Source organism: Mobula hypostoma, chromosome 23 (assembly GCF_963921235.1).
Source record: "Mobula hypostoma chromosome 23, sMobHyp1.1, whole genome shotgun sequence".
Lineage (NCBI taxonomy): Eukaryota > Metazoa > Chordata > Chondrichthyes > Myliobatiformes > Myliobatidae > Mobula > Mobula hypostoma.
Genome location: NC_086119.1, coordinates 38,807,748 through 38,834,925, shown reverse-complemented (window position 1 = coordinate 38,834,925; position 27,178 = coordinate 38,807,748). Strand labels below are relative to the sequence as shown.

The 27,178-nt window shown below is 40.9% G+C and overlaps 1 protein-coding gene across 1 annotated transcript; it reads left to right on the top strand.

Moving 5' to 3' along the window:
- mettl27 (methyltransferase like 27) lies at positions 1–22,087 on the top strand. The gene is made up of 6 exons (XM_063031143.1): positions 1–120; positions 4,182–4,302; positions 6,822–6,950; positions 10,117–10,252; positions 12,147–12,239; positions 15,569–22,087. Exons 2-6 carry the CDS (start codon positions 4,183–4,185, stop codon positions 15,802–15,804), a joined length of 714 nt encoding a protein of 237 aa, XP_062887213.1. The 5' UTR covers positions 1–120; position 4,182; the 3' UTR covers positions 15,805–22,087.
- The last annotated feature ends 5,091 nt before the right edge of the window (positions 22,088–27,178 follow it).

Below are 27,178 nucleotides of genomic sequence, written 5' to 3'. Positions count from 1 at the left end.
TTCGGCCGGAAATGTCGACTGTACTACTTCCTGTAGATGCTGACTGGCCTGTTGCGTCCCACCAGCATTTTGTGTGTGTTGCTTTGGTGGTCGTTGCTCGTTCATTTACGGGATACACAGGTAATGCAGTTGGGCACTGCTTAAATCATTTACATTCGGTGACAACTATTGATTCTGGTGGACTGCCAATAAGCACTTTGTCGTCCTTCACGCTACACCTCCCATATGTTTCGCTATTTAGTGCTGTCCCGCCCGTCTTAAATTTGTGCAGCAAGAAATGGTGTATTTAAGAATGCAGCAGAGAAACTGGGACGGTGATAATTTGGGATTTCTCGGTCAATATTGGTAAAGTATTTCACACACCTAAAAACGATTCTGGTTTTGAGCCTGGCTGTCGGAGGCACAGCAAACTGAGCTGCTGATAAGGGGGCGAGGGAGTGTGTAAAACCTTGACGGCCGTATTCCTGAAACAAACCGCAAAATCTTTCCGAACAAGACCAGCCTTTGACGCTTTGAGGAGCCGGGTTCGGCGGCGGTCCGTCGCGGCCGGACAGGGTGACGGTCGGCTCGCGCGGTCCTTTCCGACAGGCAGCGCGAGAGCATAACGGTCGTCGAGACGGCCTCGAGCGGGGTGGGGCGGGGTGGGGTGGGGGAGGGGCGGTGGGCTCGCGCTCCTCCGGGAGGGCAGGTCGAACGCTGCCCGTCCGCGTCCACCCTCCGCGCAGGGTAACAGTCACCCATCCTCCCTACAAAACAATTCCCCCACACTGCCCGGATCTTTCCACCCTCTCCCCGCACATAACTCTGCTCCCCGAGACCTGTCTCTCCTACTTCCCCCATCAAAGACCCTTCCACCTTGCCTCGTCACAAAATCACCCCGATCAGAATTGGGTTCACTCACCTGTGCCATGAAATTTGGTTTCTTTTTCTGTTCCAGCAGTACAGTGCAATACATAAAGCAGCCAACGTAATCAAAGACCCTTCCCCCCCCCCCCATCTGGCAGAAGATACTAAAGCTTGGAAGCACATTGCTACCATGTTCAAGGGTAGCTTCTGACCCACTGCCATAAAACCATTGAAACACACACAAAAAATACTACTGAAGGAACTCAGCAGGCCTGGCAGCTTCTATGGAAAAAAGTAATCGGTCGACGTTTTGGCCGTGACCCTTCATTGGGGCTGGAGAAAAAAAATGAGTCAGAGAAAGAAGGTGAAGGGAGATGAAGAAGAAACACAAAGTGATAGAAAGGGGCAAGGGGTGAAGTAAAGAGCTGGGAGGTTGATTGGTGAAAGAGATGGAGGGCTGGGGAAGGGGAAATCTAATAGAGGGCAGAAGGCCATGGAAGAAAGAAAAAGAAGCACCAGAGGGAGGTGATGGCAGGTAAGGAGATGAGGTGAGAAAGGAAAATGAGAATGGGGAATTGTGATGCAGTGAAGTTTGAGAAATTGATGCTCATGCCATCAAAGTTGGAGGCTACCCAGATAGAATACACAGTATTGCTTCTTCAACCTGAATGTGGCCTCATTGCGACAGTAGACGAGGCCGTGGAGTGACATGTCGGGATGGGAAATGGAATTAAAATGGGTGGCTACTGGGAGATCCCACTTTTCCTGGTGGACGGAGCACAGATGCTTGGCAAAGCAGTTTCCCAGTCTACGTCAGGTCTCATCGATATAAAGGAGGCCACACCGGGAGCACCAGATACAGCAGATGGCCCCAATAAAATCACAGGTGAGGTGTCTCCTCACCTGGAAGGATTGCTTGTGGTCCTGAATGGTAGTGAGAGAGGAGGTGTAGGGACAGGTGAAGCACTTCTCCAGCATCTGCAGATTTTCTCTTGTGATAAAACCATTGAATGGATCTCTTGTATATTATGGTCACTTGGCCTTACAATCTTCCTTGTAGTGGCAGATTTCAGAATGATAGCTTCAGTACTGATGTGATGAAATTATCTGTGTAGATGGTATGCAAAAAAGTGTTTTTCACTCTTGGTACATACACAACAATAAAAAAAAGCTTTATCTTTCTCATCAGCTTCATTTCCTCTCATTGTCAAAAGAAATGCAGCATTAATTCTTCAAAATGAGTTGAAAAAAATCAAAGTACATGCATGTCACCTTATATAACCATGAGATTGCTTGACTTGCATTCAATCACCGTAAACACAAGAAACACAGTAGGATCAATGAAAGACCGCACCCAACAGTGCAGACAAATATTGTGTGAAAAAACAACAAACTACAAATACAAAAAGAAGAAATAATAAATATCTAGAAGATGTGATGAAGAATCCTTGGAAGTGAGTCCAGATCAGTGAGGGGGCAAATGAAGCTACCCCTCTGGTTCAAGAGCCTGATGGTTCGGGAGCAGTAACTGTTCCTGACTCTGGTGGCATGGGTCCTGAGGCTCCAGTACCTTCTTTAAAAAACATAAAAACGTAGAAAACCTACAGCACGATACGGGCCCTTCGGCCCACAGAGTTGTGCTGAACATGGCCCTACCTTAGAAATTACTAGGCTTACCCATAGCCCTCTATTTTTCTGAACTCCATGTACCTATCCAAAAGTCTCTTAAAAGACCCTATCATATCGGCCTCCACCACCGTTGCCGGCCGTGTATTCCACGCACTTACCACTCTCTGAGTAAAAAACTTACCCCTGACATCCCCTCTGTACCTACTCCCCAGCACCTTAAACTTGTCTCCTCTTGTGGCAACCGTTTCAGCACTGGGAAAGAGCTTCTGACTATCCACACGACCAATGCCTCTCATCATCTTGTACACCTCTATTAGGTCACATCTCATCCTCCGTCGCTCCAAGGAGAAAAGGCCAAGTTCAGTCAACCTATTCTCATAAGGCCTGCTCCCCAATCCAGGCAACATCCTTGTAAATCTCCTCTGCACCCTTTCTATGGCTACTACATCCTTCCTGTAGTGAGGCAACCAGAACTGAGCACAGTACTCCAAGTGTGGTTTGATCAGGGTCTTATATAGCTGCAACATTACCTCTCGGCTCCTAAATTCAATTCCACAATTGATGAAGGCCAATACACCATGCGCCTTCTTAACCACAGAGTCAATCTGCGCAGCTGCTTTGAGTGTCCTATGGACTCGGACCCCAAGATCCCTCTGATCCTCCACACTGCCAAGAGTCTTACCATTAATACTATATTCTGCTATTATATCAGCAGCGAGAAGAGAGCATGACCTGGGTGGCGGGGGTCCATGATGATGAATGCTGCTTTCCTGCGATAGCATTCCATGTAGATGTGCTCAGTGGTGGGGAGGGCTTTACCCGTGATGGACTGGACTGATTTCACTACTTTTTGTAGGCTTTTCCATACAATGACAATGGTGTTTCCATACCAGGCCGTGGTACTACCAGTTAATATACTTTCCACCACATATGAATAAATGTTTATCAAAGTTTTAGATGACAAGCAAAATCTATGCAAACTTCTAAGATAGTAGAGGCACTCCTGTATGTTCTTAATAATGGTACTTATGTGCTGGACCCAGGGTGGATCCTCTGAAAAGATAACACTGAGTAATAGATTTTGGCTGCATTATGTCAAAGCACATTAAAAACTAAATTGAAGCAAATGCTGCTTTTTTTATTCTTCAGCAACAAACAAGATGCTGGATGGACAGTCAGTGTTTCTAATTGAGATCCTTCATCTAAACCAAGTGTCCGGATGAAGGATCACGACCCAAGATCTTGATCTCCATTTTCCTCCGCAGATGCTGCCTGTTGAGTTCCTCTGCTTTTTTTTTCTCCAGATTCCAGCATCTCTGTCTTCACTCTTTTTAACTAGGTTTTCTTACAGTGTACAAATTAAAATTTTACACCACAGGTATGAAAAAATATTCCCCTTTTTTGTAAGTATGAACCTGCTGGACTTGTGTAGGTACAGACCAAATTATTTACTCAATAAATGAATTGATTTGAAATTATGAGAATAGCTTTTTATTCTGTGCATTATTTAAAAGCTTAAAACTACAAATATTTGAATCCTGCAATCTGAATTTCCACATATATTTATATGCAAAATGTCTGATATTTATGTTCAGTTAGTACTTAGAGTATGTACATAAACTGATTTAAGTGCAATGAAATAAAATTGGTTTATGGAAGATGAAGTGAAATTATGATTTCAGGGCAGTTCTCCCTTTTATCTCTAGAATGGCAGATAATCCAAGAACACTTGCTGATGTGCAAAGAACTGTTCTGGCTGTTCATAAGATGACTGCAATTAAAGGCACATTATCATTTTATGATACTTGGCATGAGCTCTATGAACAGGTACTTAACAACTTTCAAATGATAATGTTTGAAATGATAATGTACAATATGGGTAGATAGTGTTCCTAAGATAAAAATAACATATAATAAAACTGTAAAGGCAGGGAAAATGTGTGAAAAACTCAGCAGGTCCAGCTGCATCTATGGAAAGAGAAACACTCAACATTTCAGGTCCCACTAACCATGTGACTTTGCCCAGTTAGAGAAGCTCCCCCCTTACTGTACTCCACTTTTGCCGCTATCTAGACTAATTTGTTTCACCATTTCTGAATTGGATGAAGGATTCCTCATTTACAAAATTAGTTTTGTCTCCACAGAAAATGTATGATCTGCTAAGTATTCCTACAGTTTTCCATTATCTTATTTTGTTATGGCATTTGTTCACATTTTCTTACACTACCCCCATGTCTGGCCTGCTGGGCAGGTTCTGTAACGTTACTAGTAATAATACATTATATACACCAAGAAGTTTGATGTACTGGTAATTGCCCCTAGTAAACAATTTTGACTTGGCCTATTAGAGATAAACACCTTTCTTCTACATATCCTTCTCTCCTATTGAAAACAAACTTATGCCCCTCTTTCTGAGTTCTGATGATATAACTTTCTACAGGTATTGCCTGATCTGCTTTAATTATTGGCATTTTCTGTTTTTTTTATATCAGATTTCCAGCATCTGCATTCATTCTCATTGCCATGCTGCTTAGTGTGAAGGGATACTGAGCCTGTGGAGGGCTAGGTTTGTACAGACTGGAGTGAGCCCTACAGCAGAGCTTAGAGGTGCACTGTGGGTAGCACAGCGAGTGGGGGACATTACTGGAATGAGCAAGAGCTTCCCCACGTGCTATAGACTGCCCATGATTTATAGTCTGTTTGCATGGGGCAGATGTGTTGTGTCTTGCAATCAGACAAGAGTGACATAATATGAAAAGCAAATAATGCAGATACAAGCAACACACATCAAAGTTGCTGGTGAACGCAGCAGGCCAGGCAGCATCTCTAGGAAAAGGTACAGTCGACGTTTCAGGCCGAGACCCGAGTCCTGACGAAGGGTCTCGGCCTGAAACGTCGACTGTACCTCTTCCTAGAGATGCTGCCTGGCCTGCTGCGTTCACCAGCAACTTTGATGTGTGTTGCTTGAATTTCCAGCATCTGCAGAATTCCTATTGTAATGCAGATACAGTTAGGTTGCAAATGGAATTTTGAAAATGGAATAAAAACATAAAATACTCGATGCCTGCAACAAATCACCAGTGAAGGAAGAGGTGTTTTTTAGAATCATCATATTACATTTATTCAAAATACTTAGTTACACAGTTGGTAGGAAACCATGAATTTGGAGGAGACAGGTTCTTAAAAAAGTAGTAAGGCTGATCGACACCACCACCCTTACAAACCCCCAACCACCACTACTTTAGCATTTCCTGTCAGTCACCTTATATACAGACACTCCTGTGCCTAGCGTCACTTAATGGACATACAATCAATCTATGTATATAAGCTATTTTATATATTTATATTTATTGTGTTTTTTATTATTATGATATACTTATCTTGCTGATTTTTGTGTGCTGCATCAGATCCAGAGCAACAATTATTTTGTTCACCTTTGCACTGGAAATGACATTAAAAAATCTTGAATCTTATGTTAATACCGAGGTAAATTAAGTTGATTATGGAATAACAGATGCATTGCTTTTGGTGGTTAAGGAAATAAATATACTGAATAGAAATTGGTGAGAGAGACACTGAAAAAGATGTAATATTTTGTACTTGTTTACAAGTGATACGAGAAAGTAACAGACAATGCAATTTTCTTATCTTAACAAATTAATTGGATTCCGACCATTTGTAAATTTATTATAACACTCTGAGCCATCTTTTAGAAAGCTGAAATAAAACCGTATTGGGGTATTATGAGGGAATATGTGTAACTTCCAGGGAAATCTTCCAATCTGGAACCCTCAAGTTCTCAACCATTTTACTGTAAACAATATCCCAACCAATGCATTCTCAAAGTACTATATAAAATGTTTCCATAACATCAGAAAGATACACCAGCTTTATAGGCAATATAGAGGAGAGTTAATGAGTTGACCTTTTGATCAGATACACAAGGATCTATTGGCTTTGAAATAGACTTTTAGATCTCTGTATCAGATGCATAAAGGAAAAATGATGTGAAATTCCGACAATGGAATTCCGACTTCAGTATTGGAGGACACATTTAGGATTCATCAGGTTATTGTGAAGGACACATTCATCAAGGTATATTCACAGAAAGTGATTAGTAAACATTACTTACTGGGAAAAGTGATTTAGAACATTTTTAAGGAGTGGGTATAACAATGTTGTTGCTCAGTAAAGTGAGATAACAATAAATAAATTACTAATAAAACAATTGTAATGAGGAACTAGTAAATATAATATTCCAGAAAGATGAAAGTAAATACAGATATAATTTTCATCTTAGTCTGTTTTGCTGTTACTAACTACTTTTTCAAATGTCCCTTTTTCAGGATATGAAACTTTTGGATTATCAGGCTCCTCTCTTAGCTTCAATGAGTTTAGCGGATGTCATGCCTGAAGACCGTGATCAGGCATTGATTCTCGATGTAGCTTGTGGAACAGGACTAGTAGCAATGCAGGTTGCTGAATTACAATTAGTGACGAATAATACCATATTGACATATTTTGAATTTTTGAAATGTTTCTTAGTAACTATTGCTTATTTCTAATTTTTGATTTGCATCAGAATATCAATGGGAACTAAGCCAAGGTGTCTGCTCCAACTTTCTCAAAAGTCATTGCTGCTTTTTTTACTTTCATGTCCAAATCCCATATCATTAGATTCAGTGAAAGTTAAGTCTTGGCCTTGGATATGCCCAATGACTTAATATTCCCAGTCCTTTTCAGTAAGGAATTTCAAAGAATAACAACCTTATGAAAAACATTTCTTGTCTCCCTTTGAAGTAGCCTACCTTTATCCTGAAACAATGTTCTTTAATTCTTAGTATCAAATTATGCAACTTCACATCTCTTTCCTTTAATCCATTGAATCATTCTTTCATTTTAGATTGAATTTCAGTGGGGTTCCTCCCGTTATTTCATTAAAGACTGTGTGGAAATGTTACTGACTATTTATAAACTGACATTTACAGGTGCAAAAACTACTTGTACACTATATATAAGTATGTATTAGGTATCTGATGCCTCATGTAAAAGCATCTACAGAAAAGCCAGTGAAGAACATAAGAAATATAGCAGCAGTAGATCATTTGGCCCGTCATGCTTCTCAGTCATTCATAAGTTCATGATCTTTCACCTCATTGTTACACTCTAATGATAAGGTAACTTGATTCCCTTAATGTCTAAGAATCTAGTGTTCTGTATTTTGCATTGGCTTAGCTCCTCTTGAGTAGTTACTGTAAATTCAAAAAATATATACCTTTGGGTTGAGGAAATTTATCACATCTCTTTGCTGAAAAATTGATCCTTTAATTTGTGACAGTGACACTTAGTTTCAGACACTCCAGCAAAGTGAAACATAAGCACTGCATCTGCTCTGTGATGCCCCATAAGATTTTGGAATGTTTCATACCTCCCCCAGTTCATGTTAGATTGAGGTTTATAGGCCTAAATCTACTTTGATAAATAAACACTATTTCTCATGAAGCACATCTCTGTTTTGGTTATTAACCTAGACTGAAGCAAAGCAAGAGTAGACCCATCCTAAAATTCCCGACTATTTACTTTGCCAAACCAACTGACTACAGTTCCTGAGTCTTGAGATGTTTTTTAGTATTAGTTTAGAACCTTCCATTTAGCTGGCTGCAATGAAAAGCTGCTTGTAAAACATAAACTATTATAAATTACAACAGTTTGTTTTATGAGGCACAACTACATTCAGCTGATCATTCATAATTCTCTTAATAGATACTGTCAGTTAAACTACCTGTTTCTCAGCATGGAACTTGCTTGGCGTTACCTTATCATTAAAGTCTCAATATATACCAACACACAATTTGCTCATAACAGTCCAAAGTTTATCTTTTTGTTGCCTTTCAATTACCCATAACCTCTGTTAAGCTGCCAGATTCTCTTTTTACAATTTAGTATAGATTTTTTTGTGCAAATTGTTTGTCTTAGTTCCTATATTATAGCTAATCACACTTCGGAAATACCTAATTGGTAATAAAACACTTCGGGATGTCCTGTGGTCATAAAAAGTGCTATCAAAATACAAGCATTATCTTTAACCAAAATAGCACTGATATGCATGTCACGTTGAAATATCTAGCTTATTTTGCCAGCCAACACTGAAGTTTATCGTACATGATTTGTTCACAGCAATCTATCAGACAGATTGGAAATGTGTTTCTTTACTAAGTTAAAAACCAACAGAAGACAACTAAAAAGCTATAAGGGAAGAAAAGATGAAATATTGAATAATAATATCAAAAAGGATGCCAAAAAGTTTTTTTCCAGATATATAAAGGGTAAAAGAGAGGCTAGAGTGGATATTGAACCTCTAGAAAATTATGCTGCGTAGTAATGGGGGATAAAGAAAATGCAGACGAACTTAAGTATTTTGCATCAGTCTTCACTTTGAAAGACACTGGCTGTATGCCAGAAATTCAAGAGTGTCAGGGGGCAGAAGTGAGTGTAGTTGTTATTACTGAGGAGAAGATGCTTGGGAAGCTGAAAGGTTTGGAGGTAGATACGTCACCTGGGCCAGATGAACTACACGCCGGGGTTCTGAAAGAGGTTGTGGAAGCATTTGTAATGATCCAAGAATCACTAGATTTTGGAATGGTTCTGGAGGACTGGAAGATTGAAAATGTCACTCCACTCTTTAAGAAAGGAGTGAGGCAGAAGAAAGGAAATTATAGGCCAGTTAGCCAAACTTCCTTGGGAGGACTTGAACAGATTGGGAGAATAGGCAAAGAAGTGGCAGATGGTGTATAGTGTAGGGAAGTGTATGATAATGTATTTTGGTAGAAGGAATAAAGATGTAGACTATTTTCTAAATGGGGACAAAGTTCAAAAATTACAGTGAGTCCTTGTGCAGGATTCCCTAAAGGTTAACTTGTAGGTTGAGTCAATGGTAAGGAAGGCAAATGCAATGTTAGCATTCATTTTGAAAGGACTAGAATATAAGAGCAGGGATATGAAGCTGAGGCTTTATAAGATGTTGGTCAAACTGTACTTGGAGTATTGTGAGCAGTTTTGAGACCCTTATCAAAGAAAAGATGTACTGGCATTGGAGAGGATCCAGAGGAGGTTCATGTGAATAATTCCATGAATGAAATGGTTAACATATGAGGAGCATTTGATTGGTCTGGGCTTGTACTTAATAGAGTTTAGAAGAATGAGGGGGATTTCAATGAAACCTATTGAATACTGAAAGGCCTAGTGGATGTGAAGAAGAGGTTTCCCATAGTGGGTGAGTACCAGACCAGAAGACAAACCTCAGAATAGAGAGAAGTCTATTTAGAACAGAGATGAGAAGGAATTTCTTTAGCCAGAGGGTGATAAATCTGTGGAATTCATTGTTATAGATGGCTATTGAGGCGAAGATACAGGGTATATTTAAAGCATAGGTTGCTAGGTTCTTGGTTAGTCAGGACAATGAAAAGGTTACAGGAGGACGCAGGAGAATAGGGTTGAGAGGGTTAATAAATCAGCCTTGATGGAATGGTGGAGCAGACTTGATGGGTCAAGTGCCCTAATTCTACGCTTATGCTTATGGTCTTAATTTTGAGGGTTATAAATCTTCTATAGGTTGTGACATGCAATTATGTTTTTTGTTAGTTACAGAAACTTGGATTTTGCAACTTTCATGGACTGGATGGCAGTGAAAGAATGTTACAATTAGCACAGTCTAAATCAATATACCAAACCCTTCAGAAATGCATTATAAGTACTGAATCACTTCCACTGTCTTCAGGTAAATTAATAGAAAACATAAATCTATTACTTCCTGGGATTGTTGCATTGTGTTAAGAACTAGAAAAATAGACCACAAAACTACCAATGAAGATATTTTATTAGGCTAAATAGAAAAGTATAGTGTGTACTTTTTAAAATATATTTTCTTGCACTATAGAAGGGCATTTCGGCTATTGAGCCTACACTTGCTTAAAGAGCAATCCCATTCTTTCATTGAGTTTTTCCTTTAACTTATTCTTCCCACATTCCCTTCAACTTCATCAAATTCTACTAATTTGCTGCACATGAGGAGCACATTACAGTGGTCAATTAACCTGACCCATGCATCTTGGAGATGTGAGACAAAGTCTGAGCACTCAGGGAAACTCTTGCAGACAGGAAGAACAACCTTTGGAGGTTTTCGTCAGAAAGCAGCTAGCCAGATGGTACGACTATTAAAGTGATTTGGCCTTTAAAGAACAAGAAATACTGGCAAAGATATCTGATATTTTTTGCTTCTATGTATTACTATAGAAGTACCACTATATTTGGGCAGCACAGTAGTGTAGCAGTTAGTGTAATGCTATTGCAACACTAGTGACCTGAGTTCAATTCCACTGCTGTTTGTGAGGAGTTTTTACATTCTCCCTGTAACAGCATGGGCTTCCTCCAGGTGCTCTGGTTTGCTCCCACATTCCAAAGTTGTACAGGTTGGTGTGTTACTTGTTCACATGGGTGTAATTGGGCAGCACAAACTAATTGTCCTGTAGCTCTAAAATGAAAAATAAATACTATTGCATAAAATACCTTATTATTTTACAATTTTGGATGCAAATTACCTTATCACTCTGGAAAGACATGAAGCAGAACATTAATGATTACTGTACAGTTCAGTTTTAGATATCAATTCCCACCTTGCTCAGGCCTATAGTTCGAAAGCTTCAATTGAATTTTTATCAATAAGTTATAGAATGAATGATCATTTTATGGCCTGACCTTCCTTAATGGACTGCCCAATTTGGGGTCAATATATTTCAGTCTATGTTCGGGACCAGAGCCGAGAGTTGGGCTGATTTAACTTGCTCCCACGATGTTCACTCCTCTCTCCACAACCGTACTTCACGTCTGCAGGTTTTGCAGCGATTTGCCCCGCTAGTATGAACTGAGGCTGAGGCTCGTGCCCTCGCCGGGCTGCTCTGAATTTCAGATCTAAGGATTCAGTTTGGTTCGGAATGCTGTTGCTCATTTCTACTGTTTGCATGATTTGCGTTTTTTTTTTCTCTTTCTCTGCGTATTGGATGTTGGTCTTTATTTTTTTAATTAAGTTCTTTCGGGTTTCTTGCTTTGTGGCTGCCTGTAAGCAGACAAATATCAAGGTTATATAATTTATACATTCTATGATAATAAATGTACTTCGAAACTTTGAATGTTTGGCATCTAATCCAACTCACTAGGTCAAGGTATAAACCAAATCCAGAGAGTTTTCTGCTAAAATTTTGAAATTGTTTTAATTACATTTACAAAATAAAGGACAATATAATTGTAAAGCTGGCAAGAGTAATTTACTCAAATGTAACTTCTCACTCAATATAAGTATTGGTTATGAAAGAATGTTGAGGAAATGATAAATATGAGTAGTATATCTGAGAGCACTTGATGGTTCAATCAAACGTCATGCCTCTTTAAAATAATGGACTGAAAACATTGCTACTATTAACAGTCTATTGTAAGATTGGTTCACTCAAAGTAGAATCATCTTGTTAGAGCCTCTTGGCGTACCACCCATAGTCTCTGTTTCAATTCATTATGCAAAACCAGTCTTCTACTAACAAAAAGATTACAATAATTTTGATTGCTAAGGCCAAATTTCACAGATTGTCATCTGACATTTTTATTTTTATTTTTTGTTTCAGACACTTATGATGCTGTTTTGATTGTTGGGGCGCTAAGTGAAGGACAGGCGCCATGTACCGTTGCTCCTGAACTCCATCGAGTTACCAAACCAGGTAAGGGAGTCACATATTTTTATCAAGTTCATACTACTTGGCCAAAGCATGGAATAATTAAAAATTAGGACTATAAAATAAAAAGATGTAGCTGGAGATTATTTGCTTTATTTTCTTGCCATTTAATATTTCTCTGAATAAGAGAGTTAAAATGTTGACAACCAGACGGTCAAGCCATTTGGTGTAAAATCCCGATACAGTCACTAAAGGGAATCTTGGTCTGGCTATACCATTTGAGTATATTAAATTTTAGCATTTAGCATATACTTCATTTATTTTGGATTCTGAATTATAATGGCCAATTTCAATCAAGGCTAGTTGAATTTATTGTCATAAGCGCAAGTACAGGTATGCACAGGGTCAATAAAAAACTTCCTTGCAGCAGCATCACAGGCACAAAGCATTCACAAGAGGAGCACCAATGAAATGTAAATTGCACACAGCTGAGTGCCCTGTCAGTTATGGTGCAAGGCACACCACAGAGAAGAAAAAGGAAGGCATATCAAAAACAGTGGTATAGCATTGTCAGGACCGATTTTTAGGTCATCAGAAGGGAGGGGCTAAAAGGATGAAATCCATTCATCCTCCTGTTTACAAACAAGAGAATCCAAGCAATACACCCAAAACACTGGAGGAACTCAGGCCAAGAAAAGAGTACAGTCGACATTTCGAGCCGAGACCCTTCAGCAGGACTGGAGAGAAAAGGGTGAGGAGTAGGTTTAAAAGGTGGGGGGGAGGGAGAAACACAAAGTGATAGGTGAAAGCTGAAGGGGGAGGGATGAAGTTAAGAGCTGGGAGGTTGATTGGTGAAAGAATCACAATGCAATGGAAGAAGGAAAAGGAGGAGGAGCACCAGAGGGAGGTGATGGGCAGGCAAGGAGATAAAGTGAGAGAGGGAAAAGGGGTGATGGGGGACATTACCAGAAATTTGAGAAATCGATGTTCATGCCATCAGGTTGAGACAGAATATAAGGTGCTGTTCCTCCAACTTAAGTGTGGCCTCATCAGGACAGTGGATCCTCCTACTTACTTTTCTCCAGACATTCATGGTTATTCATTTTCTTTTTATTAACTTTCAACTGACACCACTACTCACAGTGTGTATTCAACCTATCCTGGTCTCTGTCTGATCACAGATCTTTCCTTTTGTCAACCCCATCCTTTTCCCCCTTTCCTGTGCAGTATCAAATTGAATTTTAATTCTAACTTTACCCAGTAATACGTCGTTTCTCTGAATGCAGATACAACCTGATCTGTTTTTTGCAACTTTTCTGTTTTTACTCATATCTTCTTTGATATCCTAATCTAAGAAAAATCTACATAGTGTTGTTCTGTGAATATACAAGCACGTAATTACAAGATTTGACTCATGGCTCCAGTTTTATTACAGATTAGCAACTTGCTGTTGAAATTAAAACTGCAGTGCGTTATGCAGCTGGTGCATAGGGAGTACTTAGTGAATGAGTTGTGGAGGGACTGGTTACTTAGAGTAGTGGATAAGAAGCAACCGATCAAGAAGATTGCCTTGTCTTGGATAATCATATTCAAGCTGCATTTATTAGGCAAATAGAGAGTATTCAGTTACATGGAGTTACAAGAGAAGGCAGTTAGAGAACCACGAGGAATCCAGTATTCAATTAGATTCCCGACCTGTGCCTTGTAGGTGGCAGAAAAGCATTGTGGTGTCGATAGATGAGCCAGTCACTGCATCTTTTCAGCTGTTAACTTGTTCTTGAAGCCACGGTTTTTACGTGGCTATTCCAGTTGATTTTCTGGTAAACATTGAACACCCCACTCACCTCCTAGGATGTTGGTGGAGTCATCGGCAATGTTAATACCATTGAGCGTAAGGAAAGGTGTTTGGACTCAGTTTTATTCAAAATGCTCATTGATTGGCACGTATGGCAAGAGTGTTATTGTCCATATATCTGTCCATGGTTAGGTCTTGCCTCGTATAGCTACTTCACTTACAAATGGAATTGAAGATTGTGGAATCATAGAACTGGGTGATCATGAAAGTACAAGGTAACTGGCATTGGTTGAGCACAGACCGACACTGCCCAGAGGAATTCCTCAAGTGATGTCTAGTATGATTGATTTTTAACAAAATTAACCAACTTCCTTTGTGCAATGTTTGGCTCCAATGCAAGGGAAGATGATTGTAATTGTGAAAGTCAATCAATCCAGCCTGAGAAAATCACTTTAAAAATTCCTTAGGGCCGTTTCCAATGTCCAAGTAATTTGAGATGTTTCACCGGTAACCTTCCCTCCTTCATTTATATGTATATAAAAGTACATTTTATATATATATTTTTTTTTCCCCAATGTGCTCTGTAGGTTTTGCACTTTGACCCCAGAGGAGCGCTGTTTCATTCGGTTGTATTCATGTATGGCTGAATGATAATTAAATAATTAAATCTGAGTTTGATTTGATTTTGCCTCATTTGATCAAATGGCATGGCTGTCAAGGATCTCATGATTGGATAATCACTAGACAAAACTATTGTTTGTAGTGCAGGATATTTGGATTCCATGAGTCTACCCTTTCAAGAGAAAACTAATTGAGTCTTGCATGCCACAGAAGAGAGTACTGCTGGCTTAGACAAAGTAGGTTGATGAAGGAGTGTTCCTCCTGTCTCACCCAACCACACACAAAAATTTGCAATCTCTTTCACAACATTAATAAGGGCAGAGGCACATGGGTATATCACTACCTGCAGTTTCCCTCCAAGTGGCACACCAAGCTGATTTGGAAATATATCACTGTTTCTTCATTGTCACTAGGTCTAAATCCTGGAACTATCAGTACAATTGCATTTGAAAATACTGTACCTTCACTGGAAGAATTACAGTGCTTCAAGAAGTTGGCTCATTTTCACCATTTCAAAAGCAGCTAGCAATGGGGAACAAATGCACGTCTGTCAACAACACTTCTAAAGATTGCATAAATCAGTATTTTCTAGTCAAGATTATGTTTGACGTGGTTCTTAAATCAAACAGATAGAGAAGAAAGTACTACTGCTGCTTTAAGTTAAGTACTTAAGAGCATCATTTAAAATGTACAGTATGCCTTACAACAGTTAGTAGTCACTTCCACTGATAAGGAATTGTTTTGAAATTTTCTTCTGCAGACAGCAGTTACCAAGCAGTTTCATGTTCATAATTACTAAGTACGAAAACTTAAATAACAGGTCAGCAATGATCTTACTGAATGGCAGAAAAGTCTTGTGGTCCTATACTTGTCTCTATAAATTCCTCATGTAAGTTGTAAAGAAATGTTATGAACCGTTAGACAATTTGAGTGCTTAACTATGTTCACTCTTCCCTAGGGGGCTTTGTGTGCATGACCACCCGGAGAAATGTTTCAAATCAACTGTACAATTCACAACTGCAAGCTGTGATAGAGAAAATGGAGCAAAAAGGATTGTGGGTAAAGGTAATAGTACAAGAAATAGAGCAGTGGGAAAAGGCAACTTCTGTACATGAAACTGAACAGGATTCTACCTATATCCCTGGGGTAATCTATATCTACCAAAAATCCAAGGGTCCTGAATTTAAAAAATAACTTGGTATCATGATAAAAAATATTTTACTGAGAATTATGGAAGTAAATCTTTATCTAGATTCACCTGCTTTTAATCACAGAATTGTTGATGAAGTAACATACTAGGGCTAGAATAACTGACTTTCAACAAGTTGTATATCCTCTGCCGGATCCACACTTTCAATCACCGGTTCTTTGGCTTTCTCATGTCCTACAAAGATTGGAAGATAGTCCGTCTACAGAACACAAAGCCTACTGTTTCCAACACTGGTGGGCCTGGATATCTCCAGACTGCGATCCCTGCTGCCAACCTCAAAAGCTGTAACGATCCAGAGCAGATTCAAAACCTGGACTCGGCCGCCATTAATGCAGGTTCTTCAAAGTGCCGATTGTGCAACCTCCAACTCTGACTCCAACCTTGACCTCCAAGCTGGGTCTTCACACACAGCCGCTGGAACCCCTGTCTCCCCTTCCCACGCCACCATTCTGCAATCCCATCTCTGTCAGGTCCCACCGCCAGCTCTTGGGTCCTCGGAGACTCCATCTTCCTCTCACTCCACCATCAGGAACACCCAAAATCTCCCTTCTCCTTAGATATGACCAAACCTCTTCTCCCTTCTGACCCCATCTCTCATCCATGCTGGGTCTTCATTATTCCCTCTGACCTTTTCTTCTCTGAGGCAGAACGTTCTCAGTAAGGGCCTCACCTTTGTCCCCCTGCACCTACACCTCAGAGAGTTCCACGCCCACCATGACGCTGAGCTTTTCTTCCTCCGCCTCCATCTCCAAGCCTACTTCTTTGGTAAGGGCTCTCCACTCCACACCGATGACCCCTTCTTCTGTCTTCAATCCTCCTTCTCTTCCTGGACATTCCACTCTGGCCTTCTGCCTGTTCCAGATCTTTTTATTGCCAGCTGCCGATGGAATATCAACTGTTTCGACTTCATCACTCCTCTCTCCAATTCCAACCTCACTCCTTCCAAACGCTTTGCTCTCCTCTCCCTTCATACTAATCCTAACCTCACCATCAAACCTGCAGATAAGGGGGGTGCTGTAGTCACAGTGGGGGTGCTGGGAGTGGACCCAAATGCAAGACACAAAAACACTATGCTTGTTGCAAGGAGAGCAAAGCAGAAGCAGGAACAGCGTACTGGACAAGGACTCGGGCCTTGGACTAAGGGTCTGGGCTAGGACTCGGAATCACGGACTGCAGGGGCCAGGACTTGATACTTGGAGCCGCCGGGGCCAGTACTCTTCCTATTCACGGGACAGACTCAGACACAGAGCATAAAACATAGAGCCAGGAATCCTCCTTAGACACAGGACGGAGTCGGGACTCTTCTTGACGCAGGGTCAGGACCCTTCCAGGGTACAGGGCTGGGACCCCTTTTAGACGCACGACATGGATACGGAGACCACACAACGATGGACAGAACTATAACTGGGCTCCAGTATGCTCCAAGCCGCGGCGAGCTCTTGACTCACCCCGGCGGGTTAACTTTGACTGACCCGTACTGACAAGGGAAGGCGGCTTGCTGGCACTTGCTTTGGGAGGAGACTAGGCTTGCTCCGGCCAGATGACATTGGCTTGCAGTACCTTCGGTGACTTTGTTAATGCTCTCGCGCCGAATAGCTGAAAGCCGGAGACTAATAAACTGCCGGTTCAGCCGAGAGTAAATTGCCTCCAATCACCAAGCCCGAGGAGCACGGGAAAACGGGGAACCAAAGGAAAACAGGGAGCCAACGGTCCGGCTCGTAACACAAACGAAGTAAATTTAAAGGGAACCTGATCCAGACCATGACAGTAGTAGTCTGGCTTACTGACCTCTACCTTGCTGAGGCCCAGCGACAACTCTCAGACACTTGCTCTTAGTTACCCGTCAAACAGGACCCCACTAAGGAGCACCAAGCCATTGTTTCCCACACCATCACCGACTTTATTAGTTCTGGGGATCACCCATCCACTGCCACAAATCTCATAGTTCCTGCGCCCTGCACCTCCCATTTCTACCTCCTACCCAAGATCCACAAACCTGCTTATTCAGGTAGACCCATTGTTTCAGTTTGTTCCCGCCCCACCGAACTCATATCTGCATACCTCAACTCTAGTTCAGTCCCTCCCTACCTACATTCTTGACACTTCACATGCTCTGGATCTTCTCAACGATTTCAAGTTCCGTAGCCCCTGTCATTTTATTTTTACTATGGATGTCCAATCCCTATACACCTCCATTCCCCATTAGGAAGGCCTCAAAGCTCTCTGTTTCTTTCTGGACACCAGACCCATCCAATTCCCCTCCACCACCACTCTCCTCAGTCTAGCGAAACATCCTCACTCTTAATTTCTTTTTTGGTTTTCCTGTTTCCTTCAAACAAAAGGTGTAGCCAAGGGTACTTGCATGGGTCCCAGCTATGCCTGCCTTTTTGACAGCCATGTGCAACAATCCATGTTCCAAGTCTACACTGGTGTCTGACCTCCACTTTTCCTATGTTACATCGCCGACTGCATTGGTGCTGCTTCCTGCAGACATGCAAAGCTCATCGACTTCATCAACTTTGCCTCCAGCTTCCACCCTGTTCTCAAATTTACCTGCTCCATTTCCGACACCTCCCTCCCCTTTCTAGATCTCTCTGCTTCTACCTCGAGTCAGTTTATCTTCTGATGTTTATTATAAACCCACGGATTCTTGCAGCTACCTGGACTATTCCTCTTCCCACCCTGATACTTATAAAAATGCCATCCCCTTCTCTCAATTCCTCCGTCTCCGCGCATTTGCTCTCAGGATGAAGTTTTTCATTCCAGAATGAAGGAGATGTCCTCCTTTTTCAAAGAAAGGGGCTTCCCTGCCTCCACCATCAACACTGCCCTCAACTGCATCTCTTCCATTTCACGCATGTCTACCCTCACTCCATCCTCCCACAACCCTACCAAGGATAGGGTTCCTCTTGTCCTCACCTACCATCCCATCAGCCTCTGCATCCAGCACATAATTTTCCAAAACCTCTGTCATCTCTAATGGGATCCCACTACCAAGCACACCTTTCCCTCCTCCCCACTTTCTGCTTTCCACAGGGATCACTCCCTACACGACTCACTTGTGCATTCGTCCCTCCCCACTGATCTCCCTCCTGGCACCTAGCCTTGCAAGCAGCACAAGTGCTACACCTGCCCCTACACCTCCTCCCTCACTACCATTCAGGGCCCCAAACAGTCCTTACAGGCGAGGCAACACTTAACCTCTGAGCCTATTAGGGTCATATTCTGTATCCAGTGCTCCTGATGTGACCTCCTGAATATCGGTGAGACTCAACGTAGATTGGGAGACCGCTTTGCTGAGCACTACATTCTTGTCAGAAGAAACGGGATCTCCCAGTGACCACCCATATTAATTCCACTTCCCATTCCCATTCCTATATGTCGATCCATGGCCTCCTCTACTGTTGCAATGAGACCACACTCAGGTTGGAGGAACAACACCTTATATTCTGTCTGGGTAGCGTGCAACCTGATAGCGTGAACATCAATTTCTCGACTTCCAGTAATTCCACCCCCCCCCACCATTGCCCATCCCCTTTTCCCTTTCTCACCTTATCTCCTTGCCTGCCCATCGCCTCCCTCTGGTGCTCCTGCTTCTCCCCCTTTCTTCCATGGCTTTTTGTCCTCTCTTATTAGATTCCCCACCCCCCCATCTCCAGCCATGTATCTCTTTTACCAATCAACTTCCCAGCTCTTTACTTCACCTCTCCCCCTCCTGGTTTCACCTATCACCTTGTGTTTCTCCCTCCCCTCCCCTCACCTTTTAAATCTACTCCTCACCTTTTAAATCTACTGCTCATCTTTATTTCTCCAGTCTCGGCCCGAAACATCAACTATTTTCCTATAGATGCTGCCTGCCCTGCTGAGTTCCTTCAGCATTTTGTGTGTGTTGCTTGGATTTCCAGCATCTGAGGATTTTCTCTTGGTTTATTCACAAGGGAATACGAGTATACACAGACCTTGATTTACATATGCAGAATATGGGATTGCTTAATAAATATTCAAGTGTATTTGTATTATCAGGATAATTAGTTACACCACAATATTAATTATCAATATCCTGATTTGAAATGAGAATGTTGGAATACTTTAGGAACTATTGATACAGTACTACCAAGAAAAACTGCCATCTTTTCCTGGTCTGGCCTACACTTGATTCCGACTCCTTCACTATGGTTGACTGCTAACTGTGATCTTCATTCAATTCCAAAACTTTAATCATTGTAAAATTTGATGCTTCCTAATAAATGTAGTATTTGTACTATTATTAAAGTTCTTATAAAGTTTTTAATCGGGATGGCAATGATCACTGCCCTCCTGCATGTCTCCAGACCTGGACTGCCTGCAACAGGTATATTAAAAAACTGGAAGAATACCAGCAATGCTGATTTTGCAAAATCCTTCAAATTCACTAGAAGGAGAAGTGTTGTCACCTCCAAGGCCAACTTCTGCAGTAATGAGCAAAAAAGTAAAATCTTGATGGAATTCCAGTTTAGGTAGCATATGTAGAGGGAAGTGGACAGACAACTGGATGAAGAGACTAGATCCAAACCACCAATTGTGTATTTCCTGCTACAGGTGCTGCTTGACAATCTGAGTTTCTCCAACATTTTATTTTTTTGCTCCAGATTCCAACAACTGCAATCTCTTGTATTCCTAGTAATGAGGCTTCAATTACATATTGTTAGGCAGTCGTATGTTTGTAGGCCTGGCAACCGGACTCCAAACTGAACTCTCCATGACAGCTCTATCATAATAAGAGGTTGCCAGACAGACAAAAGAGAAGTTTAAAAAATGTACTCAGAGCCTTCTAAGAAAATCCAACATCCCAACTGACTCCCGGACCCTATGCCCACTCAGAGTACTGAAAGAGCATTCTGGAAGGTCACAGTCTGTGAAAGAGATTGCATTTTCCACAATGGCCACATCAGTCACATATGAACCAGAGTGAAAGTAAACCATTATGAATTCTGAGGGATTACTCAGGAAAAGGAGTTTAGTGCAAACCTTAGACATGAACTGTTACAAGTCCTATGAATCAATGTTTTATTCATCATCCTCCCTCCCTTATTGTGGCTGAGCTACTGGAAGACTATTAAATATAATATAAAAGAGCCAAATTTAAAGTTTCTCTGATTTAATTTGATCAAGTACTTTAATGGCATTTCAAAAAGTACCATTTGTGTCTGGTAGTTAGCTGTATGTAACAGAAGCTATTTTATCAGACATCATCTCATTGATTAGCATACTGTTTATATTACAGGTAGTAAACAAAATTTGAAGGTTAGGATAATGATTTGTAGACTTGAGTTCAAATCCCACTTTTGCAGCTATAAACTTTAAATTCCTCATTGTCACTATTTTGGAGTACCTGTCCTGGTCCCAGCATGTAAGTGCAGTTACGAAGAAAGCATGGCAGCACCTCTACTTCCTTAGAAGTTTGTGAAGATTTGGCATGACATCTAAAACCTTGACAAACTTCTGTAGATGTATGGTGGAGAGTATGATGACTGGTTGCATCATGGCCTGGTATGGAAACACCAATATGCTTAAATGGAAAATCCTACAAAAAGTAGCCCAGTCCATCACAGGTAAAGTTCTCCCCACCATTGAGCACATTTACACGGAGCGTAGTCACAGTAAAGCAGCACCCATGCCATGCTCTCTTCTTACTACTGCAATCAAGAAGGTACAGGAGCCTTAGGATCCTCATCACCAGGTTCATGAACAGTTATTACCCCTCAACTATCAAGCTCATGAACTAGAGGGGATCACTTCACTTGCCCCAACACTGACCTGTTCCCACTACCTATGAAATCACTTTCAAGGACTCTTCATCTCATGTTCTCAATATTTATTGCCTTCTTTTTCTTTTATATTTGCACATTTTGTGTCTTCTGCATATTGGTTGTCCATCCTATTGGGTGTGGTCTTTCACTGATTCTATTGTGTTTGAATTTACTGTGTATACCTGCAAGAAAACAAATCTCAGTGTTATATATGGTGACTTATATGTAGTTTGATAATACATGTACTTTGAAATTTGAACTTTAATATTAAGTGACTTTGTAGCAGTTCAAATGTCAGTAAACTTGCCTCCAATTCTCATTCTCTTTAAGATTGGAAATCTTAACAGTTTGCCCTTATGCTAGTACTTTTGTGATTCGAAATGCAAAAACAATGTATAGTCATTTATCTACACTTTCAGCAAGACTGAATTAAAGTTGATGAAAGACATTGTATGATCATCAATCACTGAATGAAGTACATATTATGTCTATGTCAGGATGTTGTTTATTGACTACAGCTCAGCACTTACCACAATCATTCCTACAGTTCTGATTGAAAAGCTCTAGAACATGGGTCTCTGTACCTACCTCTGCAACTGTATCCTTGACTTCCAAACTGGAAGACCACAATCTGTGCAGATCAAAAATAACATCTCTACCTCACCGGTCATCATCACTGGCACACTTCAGGGATGTGTGGCGAGGCACAGCTCAAATGCCATCTTTAAATTTGCTGATGATACAACTATTGTTGGCAGAATTTCAGATGGTGACGAGAGGGCTACAGCAGCGAGATATATCAGAGTGGTGTTGCAGCAATAGTCTTGCACTCAATGTCAGTAAGACCAAGGAACTGATTGTGGACTTCAGAAAGAATAAGACAGGGGAACACACACCAGTTCTTATAGAGGGGTCAGCAGTGGAAAGAGTGAGCAATTTCAAGTTCCTGGGTGTCAATACCTCTGAGGATCAATCCTAGACCCAACATATCAATACAATTACAAATGTGGCACAACAGTGGCTATATTTCATTAGGAGTTTGACGAGATTTGGTATGTCACCAAAGACATTCGGCAAATGTCTACAGATGTACCATGGAGAGCATCTTAACCGGCAGCATCACTGTCTGGTATGGGGGGAAGGGGCACTACTGCACAGAACCAAACTAAGTTGCAGAGAGTTGTAAACTTAGCTCCATCATGAGCACTAGCCTTCATAGTATCCAGGACATCTTCAAGGAGCGATGTCTCATAAAGGCAGCATCCATCATTCAGGACCACCATCACCTAGGTCATGCCTTTTCATTGCTACCATCTGGAAGAACGTATAGAAGCCAGAAGGCACACACTCAATGATTCAGTAACAGCTTGAAAAAGGACCTAGTGCAGAGATGGCCAACCTTTTACATTCCATGCGTCAGTTTTTGCACGCACGAGTTCAGATGCGCCATACCAGCGGTCCCCAACCACCGAGCTGCGAGGAAACGATATGATTTGGCGATATGAGTCAGCTGCACGTTTCCTCATTCCCTGTCACGCCCACTGTTGAGCTCGAACGCACGCGAGGTCATCACCCGCGCGTCATCCATGTCAGCGCGGGAAGGAGATCAACTCCTCGAGCTTGCAAATGACGACGGGCTGAAAAGTATGTTTGACATAACATCTCTGCCGGCATTCTGGATCAAAGTCAAGGCTAAATATCCTGAGATAGCCACGAAAGCACTGAAAACATTGCTTCCATTTCCAACATATCTCTGCAATGAATGCAACGAAAACTAAATTGCGGAATGTACTCGACATAAGGAACCCCCTTCGGTACTGTCTCCCATCACCCCTCGATAGGACCGTCTTGTTGCAGAGAAACAAGCCAGGGCTCCCACTGATTCAGCGATACTGGTGTGTTGCAATGATTTTATATGTTCATACGGGGAAAATATGTGCCGTGTGTTTAATATCCAAACGTTACTTAAAATGTTGTTATGCTATTGATTTATATAACCATAAAACAATTACAGCACGGAAACAGGCGATCTCTGCCCTTCTAGTCCGTGCCGAACGCTACTCTCACCTAATCCCACCGATCTGCACTCAGCCCATAACCCTTCATTCCTTTCCCGTCCATATACCGATCCAATTTAAGTGATAATATCGAACCTGCCTCTACCACTTCTACTGGAAGTTCTTTCAACACTTACTTCAAGCTCTCCTGATAATTAACTTATCGCTATATTCATGCGAGGAAAATATGCGCTGTGTGTTTAATATTAAATTCGTTAGATAAACCCTTTTAGAAACGAAAGTGAGTGCATTAGCAACTTATCACCTATATTCCAGTCGTGATTAACCCCTCCCCCGAACAGAATCGGCAAAAGCGATTTGTAGGAAAAAATTGGCCCGTACACGAATGCGCAAGTCACGCATGCGCACTTGTGTCCACGCAAGGGTTCATGGTCATTGTAGTCCTCTCTGGGTAAACCCAACGTATTTGACTGCTACTTTTGTCCGTTGGCAACCCTACCCTCCACCACCGCCTCCCCTGCCCCCGGTCGGCCGGTCCGCAGTGCAAAAAAGGTTGGGGACTCCTGCGCCATACAACTCTTGTACCCCCATTCAATTCTTGTAAAAATATGTTAATATAGACATATTTAGCATTTTACATGATAAGATTGATTTAATATAAAAACAAGATAAACATTACTTACCTTAATGAGACTTTTAACAAATTTATTTTGTCTTCTTTTGATTTCTTCCTTTTTCTTAATCACATATTCTTTCGTAACTCAGACCCAAGCACTAGTCAGTCTGATGTTGTGTTTTATAGTATCTATTAAGATCATGTCTTCTATTATGTGAGAAAGTGTTTTCACAAACAATGCACAACAGTTTTCCTGACGGACCCGCTATAAATAACTCATTTTCCCACTGTTCATTGAATTCACGCTTGCTATCACTTTCTGCTTTTCTTTTGCACTGTGATGGGTAACTGAATGTAAAACAAGGCTTAATTTTCAAAAAAGTACAAAACCGCAGATGTTCACAAAGGACAAACAGGCACAACACCTTAAAGCACAAGTGTCAATTGTAAACTGACTGGCAAAAACCTGCGACGCACCGCTAGTGCAGACGCCTGGTACCTCAGGATCAAACAAGTATCAAATGTGTATTGAACAGTTATGGAACGACTGCAGAACAAAAGTCCTTTCCTAGCTTGACTCATTGAACATTTTTTTTTAATTGAAGACAGATTAATGTGAAAGAAGATAACATTCGCCAAAAGATGTGCACGAAATGATAAAATCGCTAAAAAATAATTGCTAAGTTTTAGATTTATTCTTGGTAAAACCCATGTCTAGCTCTAAGCTACTTGAATTCCTGTTATAGATTTTTTTTTCTACAAATCGGTTTTTGGTTAATACGTTTTGCAAGAGTAGGCTTACTTTTTTTATTATCACCGGGGTGCAATGCGCCACTTTTCCCCATCCCAGATCTAGTGCTTTCCCGGCATATATGATAAATAAACTCTTCTCAGGCTTCGAACAGGTACAGGTATCGATGACCAGCTCCACCATTTTCATCAGTGGAGTTTGTCATCAAAATGTCCATTATAATCGATACCAGTACCCGGCTGGATGACTGAAAAGAGTTTATTCGTCAGTAACAGCTTCTTCCCCACTGCCATCCGATTTCTGAATGGACATTGAACCCATAAACACTACCTCACTAAAGTTTCATGTCTATTTTTGCACTACTTATTTAATTTAACTATATATTATATATACACGCTTATTGTAATTCATGTTTTTTCTATTATTATGTATTTCATTGTACTCCTATCGCAAAGACGACAAATGTAATGATGTCCTGGTGATATTAATTCTGATTCTGATTGTGAATTCAAGTAGATAATGGACATAATATGTACATCTGCTCCTGGGGTGGGGGGGGGGAGGTACATTTCCGTCTGCGGTGACCCAGTATTCATTCTTCTGTAGTTTCCGTAAATATTTGGGTATCCAGATTTGAAGTTGCACTTTCGAGGTATGTTCTGCATATAAATGGTCACAGAATTAACTCTCAGTAGTGATTTGATTTCAGTTCACAAGATGTCAGAAAGTTAGTGTTGAAACAAAACTAAAACATACTGGAAACACGTTTATCAGTCAGCCCAAAATGAGAAAGCACACAGCTCACGATCTCATCCCAGTTCTTACCTTTATTGTCATCTGCAAAGCTAAGTGTTTCCCAGCCAGCTTCCTTTATTCCACACATACACTTTGAGTTAGTAAACCCTTCTATATGTAATCTGAGGCAAATCCAGTTCATCAGTTTTCCTATAGTTGCTAATCTGCTTTGGCAATTGATCAGTAAATTTAACATTTTCATCTTTCTGTTCAGATCCATTCATTGGCTCCCATCTCTATGATTCAGTAACTAATTCTAGTCCTATCTTGCTTCAAGAACTTCAGCCTATTACCACTCCCATCACCCTATGGGTGATAGCTATGCCTTCATTATCTGGAACTAAGAACTGAAGTCATCTCCCTTCGTCTAGCTGTCTCCCTATTTTTTTCCAATTTTAGACTCTGTAAAGCCGAGCAAAACTCTTAATCACCCTAGTACCATGTTCTTGTGCCAATGTTTTTCTGATTCTGTGCAGCACATTCAGTTGTTCCCTGCATTAATGGCTTAAAAAAACAGGAGTGGATGTTAAGCTTATTTTTTTTTCTTTTCTTAACAACACTTGATCTTGGTTTAGAGATTTAGCAGAAGAAAATAGTCCTGAGATTGAACAACAGCCACAACAGCAGAGCAAGCAAAATCAGCTGGATTGTTTCTATTTCTTATGTTCTCCTTTGTCAATTTAGTGGAAAACCACTTGCTTGGAGTAAATGAATGGTGAATGAATAACAATTCAGAGTTAGAGGAATGATGAATTGATGAAGAAAAGATGGTTGGAATGCTGGAAAAAAATTATGGAGTGGGTGGGAGTGGTCCGTGATGCCAACAAAGAACTCCAATATTCAGTTGTTGAAAATTACAACCCACTTAAGACTAGAAGCTAGATGATCAGTCTAGGTGTACTGAGCCAGTGTGATAGAACTGGATTTGGAAACTGGCCCCACTACAATAAATAAGGCCATATAGTGAAGTACATATACCATATGTCACCATCTACTACCTTAAGATTTGTTTTCTTGCAAGCATTTACAGGAAAATAAAGAAATACAATAGAATTTATGAAAAATACATTAACAATGACTGACAAAACCACTGTACAAAATAAGACATTGTATATAAAAAGTAATACTGAGAACATGAGTTGTAGAGTTGCTGCCTTCTTGTGGCAGTGCTCCTTATAAATATGCTGGGGGTAGGATTTGCAGTCGTGTCATCAGCAAGCTTAAATATCGCATTGGTGCTATACTTAGCTACACAATCATAGATATAAAGCATGTAGAGCAGGGAGCTAAGCACACAGCCTTGAAGCATACTCATGCTGATGGTGAAGTAAGTGCTACTGGATAATAGTCATTGAGGCAGGTTACCAGATCTTCTTGGGTACCAGTATG